Source organism: Anopheles marshallii, chromosome 3, assembly GCF_943734725.1.
Source record: "Anopheles marshallii chromosome 3, idAnoMarsDA_429_01, whole genome shotgun sequence".
Classification (NCBI taxonomy): Eukaryota; Metazoa; Arthropoda; class Insecta; order Diptera; family Culicidae; genus Anopheles; species Anopheles marshallii.
In genome coordinates, this window is record NC_071327.1 from 23,499,343 (window position 1) to 23,521,029 (window position 21,687).

The 21,687-nt window shown below is 45.1% G+C and overlaps 1 protein-coding gene across 1 annotated transcript in view; it reads left to right on the forward strand.

Annotated features, from left to right (window-relative positions):
- Positions 1–21,687, forward strand: part of LOC128716402 (laminin subunit alpha-1) — a 77,792-nt gene that overhangs the window by 17,165 nt on the left and 38,940 nt on the right. Inside the window, exons 2-9 of the mRNA XM_053811322.1 lie at positions 233–419; positions 573–738; positions 13,949–14,314; positions 14,610–14,834; positions 14,901–16,432; positions 16,498–16,608; positions 16,675–16,855; positions 16,931–17,117. Coding sequence (XP_053667297.1) covers positions 233–419; positions 573–738; positions 13,949–14,314; positions 14,610–14,834; positions 14,901–16,432; positions 16,498–16,608; positions 16,675–16,855; positions 16,931–17,117 — 2,955 coding nt within the window. The remainder of the gene's footprint in view (positions 1–232; positions 420–572; positions 739–13,948; positions 14,315–14,609; positions 14,835–14,900; positions 16,433–16,497; positions 16,609–16,674; positions 16,856–16,930; positions 17,118–21,687) is intronic.

The window sequence follows — 21,687 nt, forward strand, 5'->3', positions numbered from 1 at the left end:
GAGCACGAGTTATAGCAGGGGGTGGGAAATTATTACCCTTGAGTGATGGTGGCGTGCGCTCTTTCATCTCTCCATGAGACACCAACGTTGGCGGTGCGTGTGTGTGTGTATTTGTTTGTGATTAACCCAAGCGCTTGGCAGAATCATTTTAATTATATTCTTGACTTCCCGAAAAGAACCTGTACCACCGTTTCTCATGTTGTTTTTTCTTCGTATTTCATATTTTTCGCAGAGTTAAAATTACTTTCTGGCCTGACGGTTTCCACCGCGACCACGGACTACGAGCAGCAACTTCCGAAGGCGTCCGGTTTGTGGCCATCATTTTTTAATGTAGCCCTCCGGGCGACAATCTCCGTGAATGCGACCTGTGGGCAGACGGGCCGGGAGGAGTACTGCCGCCTAACGGAGGCCACTGGACGGTAAGAATCGGCCGGCATGTTAAACTCCCTTTTGGTGTTTGGTGTGATCGCCGGAAAGAAGAGGGCGCTTCGATCGGTTTTGGACGAATATTTTTATGTTTAAATTTTTAATTTCGGCATGCTTCGCTTCTTGTCCATTCCCCATTAACGCAGCTCGCGTGGTTCCCAGTGCGGTATTTGTGACGCGAACAATCCCGATCCGGAGAAACGGCACCCGATCACAAACATCGTCGACGGAACGAACAGCTGGTGGCAGAGCCCGACATTGCAGAAAGGCGCTAAAAATGATCGCGTGACGATCAATCTCGATCTCGGACAGGTAAGTGGTTGGGATTTGTTTCATCGTCGCCGTTTCGCTTTCGCAGATGCGCAGAAATATTCCTCGAAACGATCACGATTCGGCAGGACGGTTTCGCTTTGATGTGTTACGGCAGAGAGCGAGAAGATCGGTCTTTTAATTTGGACAAGATTTGCCGGTGTCGTTTGACCTCTCACATCCGAGCATGGTTGTTTACTGGTGTCAAATCGGTTCGCATTAGTAGCACATCCATTACTAAAAGGAATGATGTAAGGTTAACTATTTTTGTAAAGTCTGTTGAACGACGTCCTAAGCCAACTTGATCTTTAATGTTTATTTGGATTGATGGGGTTATAAGAATTGGAAATTTAGAGGAATTAAAGATACTTAAGAATTTGAAGGAAGATTAGAGGAGGATGTAGAGTTAAATAATTTAAAAAACTTCATTTGGTGTAGGACGTGAAAAGACAATTTTAACTTGAAGAACTTCCCATCAATACTTCAGTTTACACCCAACCGGCACGTGAACGTTTGTTTATCTTCTTCGATACTTGCATCTCTTTGCATCAGCGATAGGCCCATGTATCGCTCCATGCCCTTCTTGCCCAATCGCATCTCACTCGAAGATCGTTGTGCTAAGATCACCTTCCAAGAACTTGTCGCCGGGTGAATGTTTGAGACGTGTCTGTCGTGTTCAGCCTAGAACCCATGGATGTATTCTCAGATGGCTCCACCGTTTGGTGCATCTGTTTCTAATCTCTTCCAACACCACTCCGCGGCACAGATCGATCTGTTTACACCTAACCACCGCGGTTTTCCGCACCTAGCTACAAAAGTTCCTCCCGATGCACCGCGATTGAAGCGAGATCTGGTCTACATGTTTTGAAATCTTACACAGCTTTAGTCTTTCTCCGGGCATCTCGACCATCACCGTTCGCATCTTTTGGCCCGGTGCACTGGCACGAGTCTGTGATATGACTCGTCGGTGTCGGCAGTACCGGTGGGATGTGAACGGTGCAACAACATCACCCCAAGAAAGGTGTCGATTTGATTTGAATACAAATTATGACTCCTCAGTAGCGGCGGGAGCAGGGGCTTAAGGCGCGAGGTTTAAGGTAGCGAACGCCCCCGGGGATTATCCGTTACAACAGGCGCACATCAACCACATCGTCAAATTAGTGTTCGAAGATTTTTTTGGTATGTTTATTTGTGGGTTTTATAACGCGGAACAGCAGGCTTTGGGAGACTCCTGTCAACGCAACTGTCAGGTCATCTAGACGGGACAGTGTGTCATGTCAAATGGATGCTAGGAATAATGGGTGTTTGGGTACACCATCGGATGATGGGAGCTGTTTTTTTTATTTTGGAAGGTTATCTGTTAGGAATGGAATGTTAATTCGATTTCTGTAGGTGGCAAAAATGGAAATTCTTTTCTCCAGAATAGTCTTGAAGCTGAACAAGACAGGATGAGTGTTGGTTCTTTGTGTATCTTCACTAACCGCTATGGCTTAATAATATTAAAAAGATATATGGAATTGTATTGTTCTGTCTCAATTATATATAAGAAACACATAAAGATTTCATAAAAAAACTGCAACACTTATCGCGACATCATAAACTTCCGATGTTTTTTCTTAAATTTTATATTGGACATTGATAGCAGAAAAGTCTTTGAGAATAAATTTGTATTTTTACATTCTTCCTTGGTTCTTCCGGATTTCGGATCTTCCATTTCACGTTGAGTGTATTCACCCATCTTCAATACGAATGCAAATGCCCGGTACTCCGGTAGCAATCATTAACCAAAGTGACATGTTCTGGGAACCTGCCGTAGTGTTGATAATTAAATTAATTCTCTCTGCACGTTTGATTGCACGATATTTCTCACAAACAAACCGCCAAACACCAAAAATAAAAGGTATCAAGCCCTTCACTCCCATTATCGATGCAGCACTTATTTATGAGCGGCTCACCATATTCGTACCGCTCTACCCTCGAAGAATGTGCAGGCCACATTTACGCAAGTCGCATCCCGAAACAAAACAAAAACGGGCCTCTTCCACACAGAAGTGATGCAGTTTTTTCTTTCAAAGCACTTTCGGGGGTTTGTTAGGCAGCTGAAAAATGGGTATGCAATTAATCTCCCGCCAAAAAGAAGGGCTCTGATGCTCGTGTAAAGTGCTGTTGGATTTTTCTCTCGTCTGCTGTTCCACTGTTGCCTCGCCCTGGATATTGTGTCCCGCAGAGCCGCCGGTCCTTATCGATCGGAACGTTCTGCATGATCGGCATGAGGTTGAGATTGAGGAAGGATGGTTCTGAAAGTTAGGCTCGATCTGAAAGGCAGACCATCCATTTCTGTACGGTATTATCGATAAACGGGAACAATTCGACTTGAAATGTGATCGTTTGCCGGATATACAGCGTGCGAGTGGATGTTTTATTTATGTGTGGCAACCATTTTGGACGTGCATTATTTCATTACTCAAAAAAGGTTTAGTTTAAAAGGTCCCACAAGAGACGTCCCATTTAATGATGTGAGAATTGGAGTTCCATATTACCTTATCTGAAGGAGTGAAAGATGTATTTACGTCGTAATTAATGTTAAAAATACGTCATTAGTATTACCAAGATGTCTTTTGTTTGAATTCTTTATTTAAGATCACTTAAAGTTGGAAAATTCAAGTGTCAGATCATTAAGAACTGTCAAAAATCGCTTTGCTAAAATTGGTACTTTAATCATCAAGCAGCTTGTGGAGGAATGTTTTAACAGGACACTTAGAAATTTACCACTTAAAACATCAACTCGTTCCTCTCACTCAATTGTTCGACAGTTACTTTATGGCTGTTGGCTATCATTTGCCGTGTTTGCTCCCATTGCCGATCCATTTAAGGAATTTGCTCGGCATGAGACGACTTCAAATCCAACCTCGGATCAAATACGATCCGAACAAGAACGCCAAGACAAGACACGAGCACGTACAATATTCATTGTCCGTCTGTTATCGTACTGACGGACTGATCCGATCATAGCACCGTCGGGAAGATCAACTACGTTCTAAGATGCTCCATTTAGGAACCCCGGAGCGGTCAAGAATTCCGTTTTCGGCAAACCCGGGCATGGCGATGTAGATCGGATCGACACAAACACCCTCTCCGGGTGCATCTCACGCCACTCCGACTCCGGCACGAACGAACGCAGAATAACTGCAAACGGGCAGTAATTGGAAGTGGACAATGCTATCAACCTGTTTTCGGTGCGCTAGTATATGGGCATGGTTATGGTAGCGCTAGCTGGCCAGTTTGGCTGGCCACCACCAGGGCACCGAAGGTTCCCGAAACAACCATCGTCGGGAAAACCGCATCACCGGGACCCTCACCCGTGGTTCTGTGATCGGTTTTTCCTTCCCGTGCATCCCAATCAGTTCACTTTTTTATATGGCACGGTTGCCATATCTGGCTTGCCGTAGGTCCGGGAAAGGGTAAAAGAATGTTTTAATGAGTGCCCGATTCCCGACTCGCCGCCATGGTGTGTTCCTGTCGCTGTGGCCGGTTGGTGGGTGATGCCACTGGGCGAGTGGCAAAAAATAAAACAGTAAATCTCCTTTCCCGGTCTGTTGCGTTTTCGTGTACATCTGTTTAGAGCCTGTGCATCCAGTCGTCCAAAACGGGCACCGGTAGTGTTGTGCGGTGAAGTCATCGTGCAGAATACGTTCGGTACGGTTTTTGGCGTGTGGGGAGATCGCAAAAAAGCGATCCAATTTGATTGTGTTTGCCTTGGTGATCTTGTTTGTGAAAGGGCTGAAGGGCTGTTGACTGTAGAGATCTAAATGATTGGTTGTCTTTTATAGCAAGTCTGGGGTGAATGCTTACCGAAGGGACACCTGAACGGGTGGTTGGAATTTGGAAAGTACTTTTGTAAGCATAATTGAGGTGGGATTGCGTGACACAAATTCATAAACACAAAACTGTCATAATTTCTTGTGCGTACCAATACGTACGTAAGTTGGATTTAATGTTTATAAAACCCTAAATCCCTAGAAAAAACCACAAATACATCGCTAGCTAAAGGCTAGATTATAAATCGATCTCATTGATCAGATAATCTTTTCGGATGGTGCGTTATCACAATACTCTCAAATATCACTATAAAATCTTCCCTTGCATCACACATTTCTTTGGGGGCCAAATTTTTCATCCCAAAGTGGAAGACTCCATATTCGTCCATCCAAATTAGGGTCAAATTCGCCGGTAAACATAAACCTCACCTTCAAGCCCTTCATCCCTTGGAAGATTAACGTTTTAGATTGATGTGAAAGAGAGAAAAGGTTTGCTTCCGGTAGCTAATTTAGGTCTACGGCCGTCTTTGGGGTGTAGCAGTTTAAGTAGGTTTGGCATTTTTTCGGCATAGCTTCATTTCACGAGTCACCTAGATCGAGCTGCAGGGCCACACCGAAAGCCACTGACATGTCTTAAAGGCAGTCGCTTTCATTACAGATTGTGTTTCGGTTTTCGGGACCCTAGGCATAGCCGTATCGATTAGCGTTGGTTGGTTGCGTTTCACTATCTACGACCTAGTAAAGCGTGGCCAGAATAGTGCTCACTATCGCCTGAGTTAAATGGATGTATCTTGTCGGTAGCGGTCTGGCTGTGGAGACCACCAAGAAGGGGCACATTGTTTATTGCTTTGTGATGAAAATATTTGCCCTTAAAATGGATAACAATTTGTGAGTGCATAACTGACCTGTTTACCATTTCTCTTGAGAATTCCGTTTACTAAATTAAGCTCAGCTTTACATTATTCTTATGGAGGTCTTCTCGAACCCATCCTCGTAATGGTGTTCAAATCCGCAAAGATGTGTTGGTGACAATGAGTTGTTTTATTTGTCGTTACTCCTACAAGTGGTTTGTAAACACACTTCTGGCTCATCAACCGACACTCCGACTCCCGCAGAACGCTGCGGTAGTTCGATTTCGGTGCGCTTGAAATATGATCGCCAAACCTGGCCTCGGGGTCTTAAAACAACAGAAGTGTGTGAGAGACAGATCAAGCGTGGAGACAACAGTTTGCTTTGCGTTGTGAAATGCATTCGAGAACTTTGTGCCCAAGAACAAGGATGCGTTGAAGATGTTGTTTGCACATCTCTACAATCATGTTGTGTTTTTTTCTGTAGTTGATTGTTTGCTTTAATCAACATCAGCGATCAGGGAGCGTGAGAGATTCAAGCACTGACTTGCATGCATCAAGAAGAATTGTTTGTATTTCAAACCTAATAATGGTTTTTAATGACCATTAACAGACACGGAACTTATGTTTGTATCATCGAGTTGATCTTTAAATTTCGTCTTCAAAAACAAGATTTACTGATGCGTCACTGATTTGTATGATGATCGTAGTTTAAAACAATGGTTTCTGATGGACCATAATGCGTTGCGACAGAATCGTAAATTACGATCACGCACGGCACGATCATCTGAAAACTACAAATTGGACCCTCTTGAAACAATTCACCGCGAAAAAGGTCAACTCCCGGTGGCCGTGTGGGAGAAGGCGCAACATGCAGATCAGTCTCGCTTGAAGACAACAAAAACATACATCCAATCTGCCCCGTGGTGCAACCGAATGACAGTTTTCGTTAAATGGTATCCAGGGCGAAGCTTGCTGGAAGCACTCACTTAGCTAATCGTATTTTATGAGCCTTGATTGTAGGTTGGTTTCGTTATTTTTTTTTGTGAGCGGAACAACGCCCCAAATTAAGACATTATCGTATAGCGTCTCCCGTATGGTTGCACGGTCCACTGACAGCCACATGTGGGGGAAACATTGTCCCAGCTGGAGACAACCGTACGGTTTCAAGTTGCACGGCAATTGACGGTCCAAGAGTCGAATTATCGGAAGCAAACCGTTTTGCTTAACGTTGTGCGCTGTTGTCATGGCGACTGGAAGCTTTAATTGAATTATCTTTCCATCACCTTAAATGGTGGATGGGTTTGAAAAATTATCGCAACCAAAGGGATGCTTACAGATTGCACGGTCTGATAATCGTGAAGATCTTCATTAATCACGTTTCATAACAATCAGAATGGAAGGGTACTGTTCAATAACAGCATACGATCGTCCTTGTTAAGCGAGGAAATTTCAAACCGAAGCTCTGTTCCTCACGAGAGCAGCATAACCACCAATTGAACATTAATCACCACAGTTCCTGGGAGGTAGCCACGGCTTCGGTCGCCAGTAAATAATCGATGTACACCGAACAGCTGGTTTGCTGCTACTATTCACCATATTTGTTTTGCTTGTGTTTTTGCCCTCGAGCATGTTTCTTAAAATTTTCCATTGCTCTTTTTGCCGGGTTTTGAGTTTTTTCCTTCGTTTGTCATTGCGCTCTCTTTGTCATTTTTTGTTTTTCCATTCATCCAGTGAGCTTTGAGCTTTTACTCGGGGTTAAGACAGCGGTACAACAGGAAAGCGGTTCGTGTAAACATTTTTCATCTTATCGCGCGGACATATCTGAGATCGGATGGCACGACTACGAAACGATGGAAAAATAAACAGATTTTATTAAGCTGGAAGCTTAGAACATTTGAGGTATTTTACAGTAAATGATTGGTATCAATTAGAGATCATTGTGTCATACGGAGAAGCATCTTAAATTCATTTATCAGCATCAGCATTTCATTTTGACGTTTAATGCAATGAAATCTAATATTTTAACAATCAGACATGTCTAACTACATCGTTAATGAAGCTTCTGAAGTACAGTAAGGGTACATTGTGCAACATATTTATCAGAAACATAACCATCCCTGATTGTGCCAACTACTATTACTATGTACTGATGATCTGAAGATCCATCAGTTTCGGACAATTGATTGTTTATAAATGCTCTGAATGTTAATTCGAGAGGAGATACTATTAAAGGGTAACGTTTCAAGGCCTTTAATGGGCTTCATGTTACGTGTTGACAGAACAACTTCAAATATCTGTTAGGATTAAAATTTTGTGTTGTGCAAATGGTGGTCCTACTCTAGAATGTTCTAGTATCTTATGGACTCGACTGACAATTGACGTCTCCTCCATTCTAGAAAACTCTATTTTCCAGGCACCAAGTAGGATTTTAATAATTATATTATAATAAATGAATTAATAATGCCTCTTTCAATAATCATACGCATAACGACATTAGGCGTTCAGATTTATGGTCATATCATAACTACATGCGTATAGGTAATAACATGCAATGATGCAAAGTACCGCATGGCACAAATCTTGTACTTTAAATGCTATCAATTTGTAGCCGAGCGCTTTGCTTCGAGTATTAATTGCATAACGCTAAAGCTCACCTGAAAACCATTCGCAAAAAACAAACCACGCTCCATTCGAATGTTATCTCCATACGAGAAGAGAAACATTCAAACCTGCGCCATTCTGCAAACCGACATAAATAATCGATTTACATCGCTTTAACGGGCAACCTCAACATCTCAATATCCAGCGCGATACGCCACCATGTCCACGGTGCGAAAAAACCTCCCATACAGAATGCCGGAATGCGCGATAATCGATGCATCGGTTTAGTGCGATAAAACGTGTTGAAATAATTCGCAACTTCATCACTAATCATGGTGGAGAAGTCGTGGTGAACGCCAGACACGAGCACGAGGTAAAAATAAACCGGCTCATTAGTGAACGCCGCTGGACGTCACTACGCAAAGCGGCGTATGGAAATTTCAGCCGCCCCCGAAGGCGACACACAAAAACACTTTGCTCTCGCACGCACGATCACACCCGGGAGCAGCAGAACGAGTGGCAATTGAATTAAATCAAAAGTCGGCCCTAAGTGGTGGTGCGTTGCATTCGGGGGTGATTTTTATACGAATGTAACCACCGCCCCGGGGGTGGGTGTGCCTCGGACAAAGTAGATGAAAAGGAACGGCGGGAAACCGGCCGCCTTCTTTCTCCCGTTCCGACCACCTGCTAACGCTAGAGCAGAAGTATCTCGACGAGGAGTTCATTTTCTCTCGGGGCGTATTTATTTACATAGTCGATCAGCGCCATTCAACGGGACCTCCGGGAAGGTTAAGGCAGAAGAAAGCGATTCTTCTATTACAAACCCGCACGGGTCGAGTTCTCAGGTGCATTCAGAGCGGATCCGGTATGCAAAGTTGCCTGCTTTCTTTCGTTCGTTCTGTTTGGTGCATCACGGTGCCCGTCCTACCCGGGCCTCGTCCCACCGTTCACGAATGTCGCCATTACCATTATGGTGTGTTATTAATATTTTCTTGGCGAGATGAAATGTTTCGAGAGATGATATTTATATTTCTGCAGCTTTGTGTGCGGTGATCATTGGTACGCACGACGTTGATTTAGATGATTTAGACGTTAGAGTCAGTCACCGGGCACGGGGTTGTCAGGGTGTCTCTAATGTTACGCCAGGGTTCATAACAATTGTGGAGAACAGCACAACCGTTACAACGCGCCCGTGTGGAAACTCGTTTGACGTGCTGGTCGATGCTTCTTTGGTGAAGATTTCCAACCCAACCCACGTTGCACTGGAAAGACTATCCATTTAAATAATAATGCCCACTATTATCAAGCAAACACTTGTCCACCAATGAGGTCTCTTTTGGAATGCTTCTGGAGTTTTGTAAAGTGCTCGTCCCATTGCATTCCAGCGTGTGAAATTTCATACGCAAAACTACAATTTATTTTGAATAAGTTGTATTTACCAAAGATACCAGATGATTTTTCAAGTTTGCCTTCAAGTCAATAACACTACGTGGTTCAATTTTGTATTCATTACGTTGTGTCTTGTAGAAGCACGAGTAAAATCGAATCGAAAAATTAAAAATTTTGGATTTTATTATATTTGGGGTGAATTATAGTTTTAATTTGTGATAAAACGATCATAGATAACTGTAAGCACATCTTTTTACATTAGATTGTGAGAAAATAACAAATTAGTGAACAATTTGAATGGCAAAATTGAAGTTATATTCTTCAGATCTCTAGACTTCTGCATACGAATAAGTGAAAATAATGCAAATGGTCCCCATTTTGGGACATTCTTAGACAGACTGTAAAGTTTCATAACATTTGGATTAAGATTCCATTCCGCTGAGATGAAATAGTTGAAGGATGCAGCTAACGAAATCCACTGAAAACCATTCAAAACGTTATTGGGAAGGCCAAGTTATCAAGATCTCTTCTTTCTGTTTTGGCAGATTTAAATTCCTTTTTTTGGAAAGTTTTCATCCCATGCATTCTCTACATTGTTGGTAAATATTTAATTGTTTGAAAACTGTGCCCCCTCATAAACGCAAACAGTGATCGGAGCTGGTGGCGCTTGGTTTGGCCATCGGTGGAATGTCTAACGCATCGCAACGAACATCTCGCGTGGTATGCAGATACTGTTCTAAATACTTTCCGATGGGATCTTAATGTTTTGTTGATTTTAACGGTTAGTGCAGTTGTTGAATGAATTCTCGTTCAAACAAACGCGTCGCTTCTTCCGCGACTGCACCACCATGAATCATCGTCATCCAGCATCCAACTGCATCTAGAATGATTTGGTGCGAAACGTACGTAAGCAAGTCCAAAGTTTGATTATTTAACTGTTTTTCTCTCGCTCTCTGTTTTGGGGGAAAAAAACTCTTCCAAACATATCCAGTGTTTGCGTTTTTTCTCATAGAAACATCCCTAAATGGCGGTAATTTTCGACAAAAACCATTTGCCGATGTTGATTGTTTCGTCAAATTTGTTCAGGCTTCAGGAGGTAGAAGAATGGGGAAAGGGAAAAAAGCTCTTCATACTTTGAAAGCTTTTCAAATGCAGCATCCGCAAACTGGGGAACGTTTGTGTGTTGTGCGTTTTGTGTTCGATTAGGTAGCGCGAGCCCAAGCACTGCGACGGCGTTTAAAGTATCGTTTGTTAAAAGATTAACATTTGATGAATGACCGGTTGTCCTGGAGTTGATGGGACGGATGAAAAAAAAAAAACAGGCTTAACAACCGTAAATCGGTCCCACCGTGTGTTTACCCGTTTGGATGCCCATTTTGAGTATCAATCAGGCCCATTTACACAAAAGTCCCCGTACCGTAGCGTTTCACCTATTGTTCGTAACCGTAAGCTTCTGTCATTGCGTTTCAATTGTGTCATGCATTATGACCCACTTTTTAAGCGGATTGCTACACCGTTCCTAAAGGAACCGTTCAGCTCGTCTAAGCGTTCAGTATCCAGGACGGGAGAAGGGAAAACAAATGAAAGGAAAACGTCTTCTTAAAAGCTGAACGCAACACGGTAGGAACTCGTTAAGATTATCGGGGTTCGTCACCGCCCCACTGGTTGAAGTCTCTTGATCGTTTGCGCTGACTCGGACGTGGCGTTGATTGCACACGGGCGTCTCTGGCACTTTGCACCGGAACTGTGTGCTCTTTTGATGTTGGGGATAAGAGATCGAATCTGTGGTTTCTTGGAAATGTGTTCGATCGATGCTCGATTTAACCCCGCATTGATTGGTTTGGTGCTGACGGTGCGGAAGATTGATGGGTTGATGCTGCTCATTAATTTAGCAGCGCTGAGGGCAATTTTTCGTCATATATCAGCGGCATAATTGGATGGTCGGAAGTTGGACGTTCGGATAGTATGCGTCTGTTTCCCTGAAGCACACATTTTCCAATTTCTGTGCGATTTTTGTCATCTCATTCGCATGTTTGCACGTTTCCGATCGGAATGTCATAAGACGTCAAACGTACATGACCGTCTGCCGAACCATTAGACATTGAACATCCTTTTTCGCGCTGACAGTCACCGTACATCGTTTCGCAGAACATGCCGTTCGTCACATCTCTGTATGGTGAGTAATGTGGCCGGAATGCTCCCCCTTCGTGCCAAGGCACGTGTTGACTCGCTCCGAGCGTCCATTACGTTTTGTCCCAAACCGCAACTCACTTGATTTACACATAATTCTTGACAAGAGCTTTTCCTTGCTGAAACAAACCAACTCCAACTGTACACCTCCAACTCTACCACCGCATGGATAGAATGGATCTGGAATGGGTGGTTTATTCGGACCGGCACCGTCGTCCCCGGACATTGATTCGTCGCGCAAAACTCATAACATAAATGGGCATGTCTGGAGCTGCATGCTCCAACTTTCGAGCCCGATTTGCTCAGCTTAACTCAGTGCGGCTGCCGCTGCTGGGACACTGTTGACGATTCCCAGCCGATGCATTATTCGTACGTGAACTTTTCTCCTTTAAATTGTGACCATAAAAGGGCTAGAAAATAATTGTTTGCTTGCGAGAATGTCACGACTTTTGTACATCAGCAATGGTGTACGGTTCGTTTGGGGTTGCTACAGTGTGCTACAGATTCCGATCCGAAGCTCTCGAGAGGCATTCGGGTCTACGGGGAGCTAGATAGTATGAAAAACGTTGACTTACTACTCCCGATTCAAGCAAGCTTTCTTCGAGTCACTGATCGCAACGTTTTTTTTGTCCTCCGAAGGCTAGCATTATGAATGGACTAATTATTTTCATAACAAAAGTCTAGAAAAAATCATGTTCACCACAGTTCTCCACAGATCTAGCTCTAGGTGGAATGGTTTCCTTGTTCCCTACCATGGTCCGAGATATGAGCCCTATTGCAAGGCCGGGCGGGAATCCGCCCGGGTTAGTTTGATTTTGTTTTACAATAATGATCATGTGCATACCGCAGTGCCCGCTGTACCCAAAAATGGTACCGCTTCTGCACAAAATGCCCGAAACGAATTTCCCTTCCATGCGAGGGTGGGCAAATTTGCACGGTCCGACCCCCGTCCACACTGTGGGTTTCTGTTTGCGGATCGATCAGTGGACCACCGCGTACCCGATCATGAAGGTTTTGGTGGAGGATTGGAAGCTCACCGAAGTAGGAAAAGTGTCGTGGGTGTTATTTGTGGAGCCAATTAGGCGTGTTTGATCGGTTCACCACCGTCGGCCGATTTGGCAGTGGCTACCATAGCTGGAGCAAGGCTTTTGTTGCAATAATGATTGGGTAAGTAGTTGGGGAACATGGATCGTTCTCGCACAAATCATGCATTTGTGACAACCTGGAAAGAGTCAAGAGTCCAATCGGTGATGGTCTAAAATGGAATGAATATTGCATTGGAAAAAAAAACATTTGGATAATGGTATGGATCAACGTTTACTTCATGGGATCCTCAATTTTTATTGTTGGCCTGGTGTATTAAATTAATGGGTAGTCTTTGGTGAAGCTGATTCTGATTTCGGAATATGAATGGGTCTTCAAACCGAACGCATGATGCTAAATATCGGTTAAAAGGGTTCGCAATTCTTCAAGAATTTTTCAATGTTTAAGTATTTATCAAAATTGACATTTCTTCAAGACATTTCTTTAATGTTCATGACGAACGAACTCGATTGTATCTTTAATTGTTGTTAATTTATTCATGCAACGAGCCTCATATGGCTCCTTTGAAGCATAAATATACATTTAAATTGGGTGAATAATTCTTGGTTTCGGGTATGATCATTCTCTTGTTTTCAAAAATTCTTAAATATCCAAGAATTTATGAATCTCCAAAATACATTGGGTTCGTTTAGAGTTTTTCTTATATTCATAAAAGCTTCGCATAAATTCTTTGAATAATATTTCATTAAAAAATGCCAACAGTGTTTATTCTCAAAAGCTTTAGCAACGCATATTTATTTATTGGTAATATTCAATTTTTCCAGAGAAAATTGAGTACCTGGTTAATCAAAAACTTAAATTAGGTATAAATAAAACGAGTGCTTTAAACAGGAACCGAGATATTTTAAAAATCGTTTATTGACCGTCTCGCACAACGGGAACGGCAAATATTTGATATCATGTTACAATTTTACGCGTAATTGAAAATTCTTCAGAAGCACCCGCACCAACCGTTCACAAGCCATTTCATACCAAATTAAAATACTCTTCCAATGTTGCAGCATGTTTGAGATGCGATCGATTCGCATCGTGCGCTCGTACCTGCCAATTGCTGTTTAAAAGGTACAGTTTTATTGCACATTGAATTCAGCCGTTCCGTTCAGGCATCAATGGCTAATTGGAATGCAATGTAGAAATGCTTCTGCGCCTGCGAGCGGTCAACGAAATGGGATTGAATATTTCCAAGCGAATGTGCAGAACCTAATGAATCCGAGGTATTTATATTGTTTTGTTTGCATGTATCTCACCGTCCTTTTTCAGCTGTACCAGATAGTGTTTTTCACAATGCGTGCCGCCATATCACCGCTTCCTGCCGCATGGGTGCTGGAAAAATCGATAGACGGACGGGTGTACGATGCCTGGCAGTATTTCGCATCCGACGACACCGAATGCCGGGAACGGTTTGGTCTACCGGCCTACAGTACGAACTACATCTTTAAAAGCGACACGGAGGTGATCTGTTCGACGCAGTTTTCCACGCTCGAACCGCTGGAAAATGGAGAAATCAACTTGTCCATCATAAGTGGACGACCGAGCGAGAAGAGCACATCACCGGAACTGCAAAATTTTACCCTGGCCCGGTACGTACGTATACGGCTGCTGCGTATTCAACAGGCAGATGCACAGGTATGCAACAAGACGGATTTATTTATTATTGTGAGAACCGATTTGCTCGATTAATCGTTTCCAACTTCCAAACGCAAATAACATTCAAAATTGAAATATTTCATTTCGATGAAATATTTCAAGTCCATGAATTGTTTCATTTTCGCCCTATATGCATCGCCTGGCTTCGATCCTCATTCGATGTGATGCAGATTGCATACTCTTGGGCGGTTATAAAAATAACCCAAGTTTCATAATGTCCCAAACAGTTCCATAAGGCAAAGAGTAAAACCGTTTGAGTTGCGTACCGTTACAGCGAAGTTTCTACACCATTCGATCGCTCAGAATCGGCGGACGATGCTTTTGCTCCGGACACGCTGGTAAGTGCAAAACGAACGACAACAACATCGACAATGAGCCACAGTGTGAGTGCGTGCACAACACTTGTGGGGTGCACTGTGATCGTTGCTGTCCACTGTACAACCAACGACCGTACCGTATCGGGACGCCTGTGGCGGCAAGCAAATGCGAAAAGTGTGAAGTAGGTAACCGATCGCTTGAAAACTATGGGAACCCTCCACTGCAAACTGATGTGTTTTCGTTTCAGTGCCACGGACACGCCAAATCCTGCATCTACGACAAAGCGGTGGATGAGCAACATCTGAGCGTAAGCATCCGGGGGAAGATGAGTGGCGGAGGCGTTTGTCAAAACTGTACGCATTTCACCACCGGAATCAACTGTGAGCGTTGCCTTGCTGGGTATTACCGACCGACGGATCGTCTACCGAACCATTCGGAACCGTGCGTCATCTGCAATTGTACGGCACCCGGTGCGACGGGGGAATGCAATCCAGTTGGTGGAGAATGCTACTGTCGGGAAGGTTTCACCGGTCTGGGATGCACGGAGTGTCTTCCGGGCCATGCGGGAGCAAAGTGTATACGCTGCGATTGTGATGCTAGAGGCACACTGGCCGGTCGGGAATGTGATGAAAAGTGTAGCTGCAAGGCGCACGTCACCGGAGCGCGTTGCGACAGTTGTGCCGAAGGTTACTTCGCGCTGGACGAAGGTCACGCGGATGGTTGTCTCAAGTGCTACTGTTCCGGGGTGGCAACGAGCTGCTCGTTGGCGCATGTCGAAACGAGCAGCTATGAAACGCTGCACGGTTGGACGGTGACCAATTTGGGTATGAGTGAACAAATCGTGCCCACAAAGGATAACGAAACGGGATTCCTGGTGTTCGGTATGTTCGAAATGCCCGAAACGGAGGCTATATACTGGAGGGCACCGGAGGGCTATCTCGGGAACTTGCTGCGTAGTTACGGTTCACGGTTGAACTTCAAGATGCAGTGGATCACGGTGCGTGGCGATACCAGTGGGAAGCCTACGGTTGGACCGAATCTTGTGCTGGTAGGCCGCAACGGTATGAAGATAGCGTACGGGGAGGAGAGTTACGATGAGATCGGTGAGGCTACGATCGAGGTTCCCTTGCGGGAAGACAACTGGTATCATGTTCCGCGAACGGTTAAGGACATCATCACCCGGCTAAGGCGCACGGAGTACCACGGTGATCCCGTCACTCGATCGCAGTTCATGGCGGTTCTCACGGACGTGGAGTCGTTGCTGATACGGGGCACCTATCACACGGACCAGGTGGAAAGCGTGCTGGATCAGGCCCAACTATTTTCGGGACTACACTCAACCGACGGATCAACCTGGAACAGCAGTTCCACGTTTATCGAGCGCTGCGAATGCCCTGCCGGGTACAGGGGGACTTCTTGTGAGGAGTGCGCACACGGGTACGTTCGTATCTACGAAACGAGTGTGACACACGAACGGATCGGTCGCTGTATTCCGTGCTCGATGTGCCACGGGCATGCAAGCAGCTGTGATCTTGAAACGGGCGAGTGTGGGAGCTGTTTGCACAACACCGTCGGCACAAACTGCGAGCGGTGTTTGCCAGGGTTTTACGGTAATGCGACTGTCGGACGGCAGGATGATTGTCGGCAGTGCGCTTGCCCGCTGGTGGACGTTAGCAACAACTTTTCGCCCAACTGTCAGGCTCGTGGTGGCAGTTCGGACCCATCGGAGTACGTGTGTACGCAATGTCCGGATGGGTACACGGGTGATCACTGCGAATTGTAAGTAAGCGTTGGGTCACATATTGGAGCACATTGTAACCGCCGGCTCTACGTTTTATTGCTAGATGTGATGATGGATATTACGGCGAACCAACAGTGATCGGAGGTCAGTGCCTTCCCTGCCCATGCCACGGAGGACCTTGCAAAGCGAAGACGGGAGAATGCATCGAGTGTTTGTAAGCGATCAAGAACGATCTCCCAAAACTGTGGCATGGCCCATGACGTTCTTTTCCCCCTTTCAGAGGTAACACCGAAGGATGGCGCTGCGAACGGTGCAAAACCGGCTACTGGGGCATCCCGGACGATGGTTGCGAACCCTGCAGCTGTTCCGAGCTGGGCGCACTCGAGAACGTGTGTGACGTGACGACGGGCCAGTGCATATGCAAACCACGCTACGGTGGCCGTCGGTGTGATGAGTGTGATGTAAGTATCGGCCCCGCGGGTGAAGCTTGACGCACCACCGTTCATGCCTTTAAATCCATACGTTTCGTTCTGCAGGTGGGATATGGTAATCTGGATCTCGACTGTCCGGCGTGTGCGTGCAATGCGAACGGTTCGGCTAGCTTGATATGCAACGTTGTGAGTGGACAGTGTGAGTGTAGCGTCGGTACGGTGGGAATCCACTGCGATCAGTGCCAGGAAGGGTTCTTTGGGCTCTCCGAAGAACAACCGGATGCCTGCGAAGGTAGGTGGTATTGATATTGATATTTCTGTTCCCATGCAAACCGTAACAAATTAACACAGGGATAAATGGGTAGCGACCGAGGGACTAAGACAGCATCCAACGGATGTGGGCAGTAGTCACCGAAACGAATTCAAAGCCAAACAGCAATCGAGATCTTGCAGGGAGACTCAAACATCGATAAGTAGAACAACTCAATAGTGTTTTGCGGTTGAAGGTACGATCTTGCTGTCGATAGGCATCAAGCGATAGCAACGATTAAATGAAAATGAACTTCCTCGCATAAAAAAAAACGATGGGGTATTCTTTCTGCCCTCGAGAACTAGTGCAAGAGCTTTCACATACCTCCTCCCATACTCCATAAAATTCATTGGATGCGGTCGGTTGAGGTAGTGAAGTGGGATGGAGTCGGCGGTGAGATTAATTTTATTGTTATCGTTATTACCCTTTACGTAGATTACAATTTATTGATTATGAAGTTATTAAATCCATGCCACCATGGACGAACGGGTTACAAAAAAAAGGTGTAGTCAGATTGGGTTGTACCGGATCGTGATGGAAGATTTAATCACCATTACATCCTTTTCATAATGATCACTACACCGCTGTAGTCGCTGACTTATCACTTTACAGCGTCAGCGGTTAATAAGACTCGGAGATGATTAAATACCGGGCTTTAAGCCCTTTTTATAGTGGTAAAACACTGCTAATAATAGCAATAAACAAATCCGACATTGGGAAACCCCATAAAACTGAACGCTCTTATAGCAGAAGCAATAGTCATAAATCGATTGGAAACTTTTCACAAGCTGGCTGAATGTGCTGATTGCATCTTGGTAGAGAACCCAAAAATGCATTCTACATTGTTTTGGCACCGAAAGAGCGAGGCGATTGTGCAAGTGTGCTTAAACGAACGATAAAACATTCCGCTCCGTTACTTACCCTCAAAAACAGCAAACCCACACGATCTGCTTTCATCCTGATTTCGGTGCAAAGCAAAACAAATATTATCGTTCTTGCGAAGAAGCAACACATGCGAGACATGAGCCATAAAATTGGCTGATTGATCGATGAGGTAATTATTTTTGGAGCATGCAAAGTAGCGCTAGCAGCACCGGCAGCAGTCGGTTCATGCTTCGTTTTTTAGCGCCAGAATTGCCCGGGACACGGTTAGCGACGAGTCGTGCGAGTTAATTAAAAAGTTTTACTTCGATCGTCATCTTTTTTGTTCCCCAATTTTTTTTTTGCTGATGGAGGGTTTTATGTATTTTCATTGCGAAATGTGAAACGATGATGTGGAACCGGTTTCGGAGCGTTTGTAATAAGCTACGGGGCTCGAGCAAGATCAACGTTATCCATCGTGAGTTATCGGGCATACAAGATCGTCAGCCGTCAGATCGTTACTTCGTGCGAGCCTTTGGTACGCGTTTGCTGTTTGCTGTGTATTTTTTTCCCCCACTTCCTTCGCTAGTGCGTATTTCGGGACAAATAATTCACCAAGTGACGGACTGTTGACTTTTTTCAGCCGGTGGTTCCAAATTTGCGTAGGCCGCACACATGTCAATACGCTCACGGTTGACTCACGGAATTGTGCAAACAGGCCCCTACACCCAGCTTCCGCAAACATACCGCGGGAAGGGGGGGGAGGGGGGGGGGGGGGTAGTGTGTGTGTATGACCGCCCGGGAATGGGCGGCATTTTTCGATTGATTTTTCCTCCCACCCTCGCACGGTACACACGCATGCTACCGAGATAACGCAACCGTGCGCTGTGCCTTTGCCTTTGCTCCGGCTCATTGCCGGGGAAATTAATCGCAATTCAGTGCTTCCAGCCACTTGGCCGATTGTCGATCAACAAGCCGGTCGCTGGGCAGTGTAATTTACCGCCGTTTCACAACGTTGTACGGCTTCGTGTGTGGCCGGTGCGGTGTGTGCTTCAATAGCTGGCTGGTTTGGAGGTCGCGCCTAGTCGCACCATCATCGTGTGATGAGTAATTTGCTTTTTGTAGACTGCTTGGCATACGTCTACCTGCTAGACGCGGTGGTCCGTTCGTTTCGTCCGGATGCGGTCACTTATCGTGGTATAGAAAATCGATCGAATCGATGTTGTTGGAAGCGGAATGGTTGGTACTGAAGAGGGGGGTATGCAGTCAAGGGCAAGGAATACCCTGACGTGGCTGATTTTTTTTTTCTTCGTCAATTAATTCACCCAACACACAAGGAAATCTTGTGGGCAGAAATGTCCGGAGGAGCGAAAGGAAAGGCAGAGTTTATGAAATGTACAACTTTATCATCATCATCCTGTACATGGGATGGCGCACACGCCCGGGACTTTTCACCGACCGGTCAGATTTATGCCTTTCACCCTCCCCGGTGGCCCACCGATGCCATTGATATGAAAATTAATAATAAATCAATTAGAAACTAATGACTTTGCGGAATTTTTATGGAATAAAATTATTAAAAGCTCATCGGTGGCGCACGCTCGGAGGATGCCTTCGCGTTGGAGACATGGAGAAACCGAAACATGTTTAAACAAAATGCTCGCTTTCCCATGATAGCCTTTCCTTTTTAGGCAATTTGAATGTAAAGTAGGAAGTAGGAATGTACTGTAGTACAAATCGAACGTTATAAAGATGAGTTTATTATTTGAAAACTTGTTTCCAGCCTAGCAAGTTGTTCAGGGGTGATGATCAAGCCTTCGAAAGATGAAATTTTGAAGGCTTGCAATGGTAAATAGTTGATATTCTTCATCTGATACAGCTTATTTACATCAGGCTCAGAAACCAAACAGCCTTTTGTTTAGTAGTAGAGTTGAAGCATGGCATTTCACGATCCTTGAGCATTTGAGGTGGAATACGTCGAAGATCTTGTGATTCTTCTCTTAAAGATCTTGAGATTCTTTTCAATATCTAGAGCTTTTCCAAGCCAGAAATCGACTCTGTTCAGATATTGGAAAGAATTCCAGATCTATCTTAACTGATTCAAGTGCAACTTGGAAAATAAAGTCAGAAATGCATTCAACTCTACCACTAGAACTCAAAACCCCTATACACTGAGTGACACATCTTGTTTTTCCACAGCAACTGGTGGAATGCAACAATGAGGCATTTAATCTACTTTCCTCATTTCATCCAATAATCCCGATCATACACTGCAACATCATCATCACCTTTCGTATGCTGAACTCCTCGCCACTTCGCAACCTCTCGGCACGTTGCAGTTTGTTGCTGTCGCAAGCGATAAATTCCGAATGGTAATTTATGTGCGTGCCGGTTTGTCAGAAGTGAAAGAGAGAGAGAGAGAAAGAGAGAATCCCTGGTCGATCTGGTCCGGCACAATTGTTACTGCCGCGTCGCGCTGTCAACAAGTCCGTGCGGGACAGAGGACTATTGCGAACTGATCAGAATTCCCGGGCGTGCTCGCCATCCCTTGCGGGGTGATCGCGAGTGTGAACCCTCCCCCAGGTACGTCGCCACATGAATCCGTTATGAAATTGCACATTAAAATGCAATAAAACAAAACGAGTGTCCCGGTGAGAGCGCATCCACCTCGCGCAGGAATAAAAAAAAAGCCCCAACCCGACAAACAACAACTGCATCATACACCGGCTGCACCCTTTCGCTGTGCCGTGGAGTGTCGTAGAAGGAGAAAATGGGATTAATCGCATCATCAGACAAATTGGAGCCACCAATGGTTCATGCAATGCCTTTGCTTGGCAAGATCCCTGGGGAGGGTGTGCTGAAAGGAGGGCAGAATAGTGCAAGTTGGTGCACTTGCGCGCATACACGATCTTGCCACCGATCGTTTTGCAAGCTGGTGTTGGTGATAATTTCGCGACTTTCCTCGACTCCTACTGACAGTTTGTTTTATGGCACTTTTAACGTTATTTATATCCCTCGGCACCAAAGCGGATCCCTTTCTACTGTGTTGGGGTTGGCTTGCTTTTTGCTCTCTTCGTGGGTGGGGAGTTGCATCAAAACCATCGCCGTGTGTGCGGCGCAGGTGAACTTTCCCAAACCGGGCCACACCGGGCTCGTGTAGAATTTTTATTCTACCCTCACAAATCGACGTGTCAATCGTCTGCGAACGGAGATTGTCGATCGATTAGTGGAAACTGCGCCGTACACGGCGGTAAATCTTTCTCCCGATTCTTGCACCGTACACGAAAACCTTTGGCAGGGCTTTCGAAGCGCACGTAAGCCCTGCACAAAGCTGCGCTCTTTTATCTCGAGACGAGGAGTGGAACATTCTTGAAATGTCTCGGTACGATTTTTGTGGTCACCGGTGGTGAAGGAAACTCTGGGACCGCCTGACGCGTCCGGGTGCTTAGTGCCTGGTGGTTTTGATGGAAATCGTGAGTCGATTGAATGATTTCCATTTATCCGCCCAAAGCTTGCAGCCAGGCGCCCTTTACCCGGCCGGTGTGAGGGTTCCACATGACTGCATTCGGCTCCCACCTCGTCTCAACACACAGTGACCCTTGCACAGTTGAGGGGTGATCGTGGCCATCGTATTATCGGCACCGGGGAGATCGTAGCCGAAGATAAATGGATTTTTCGTTATTTTGTTTTT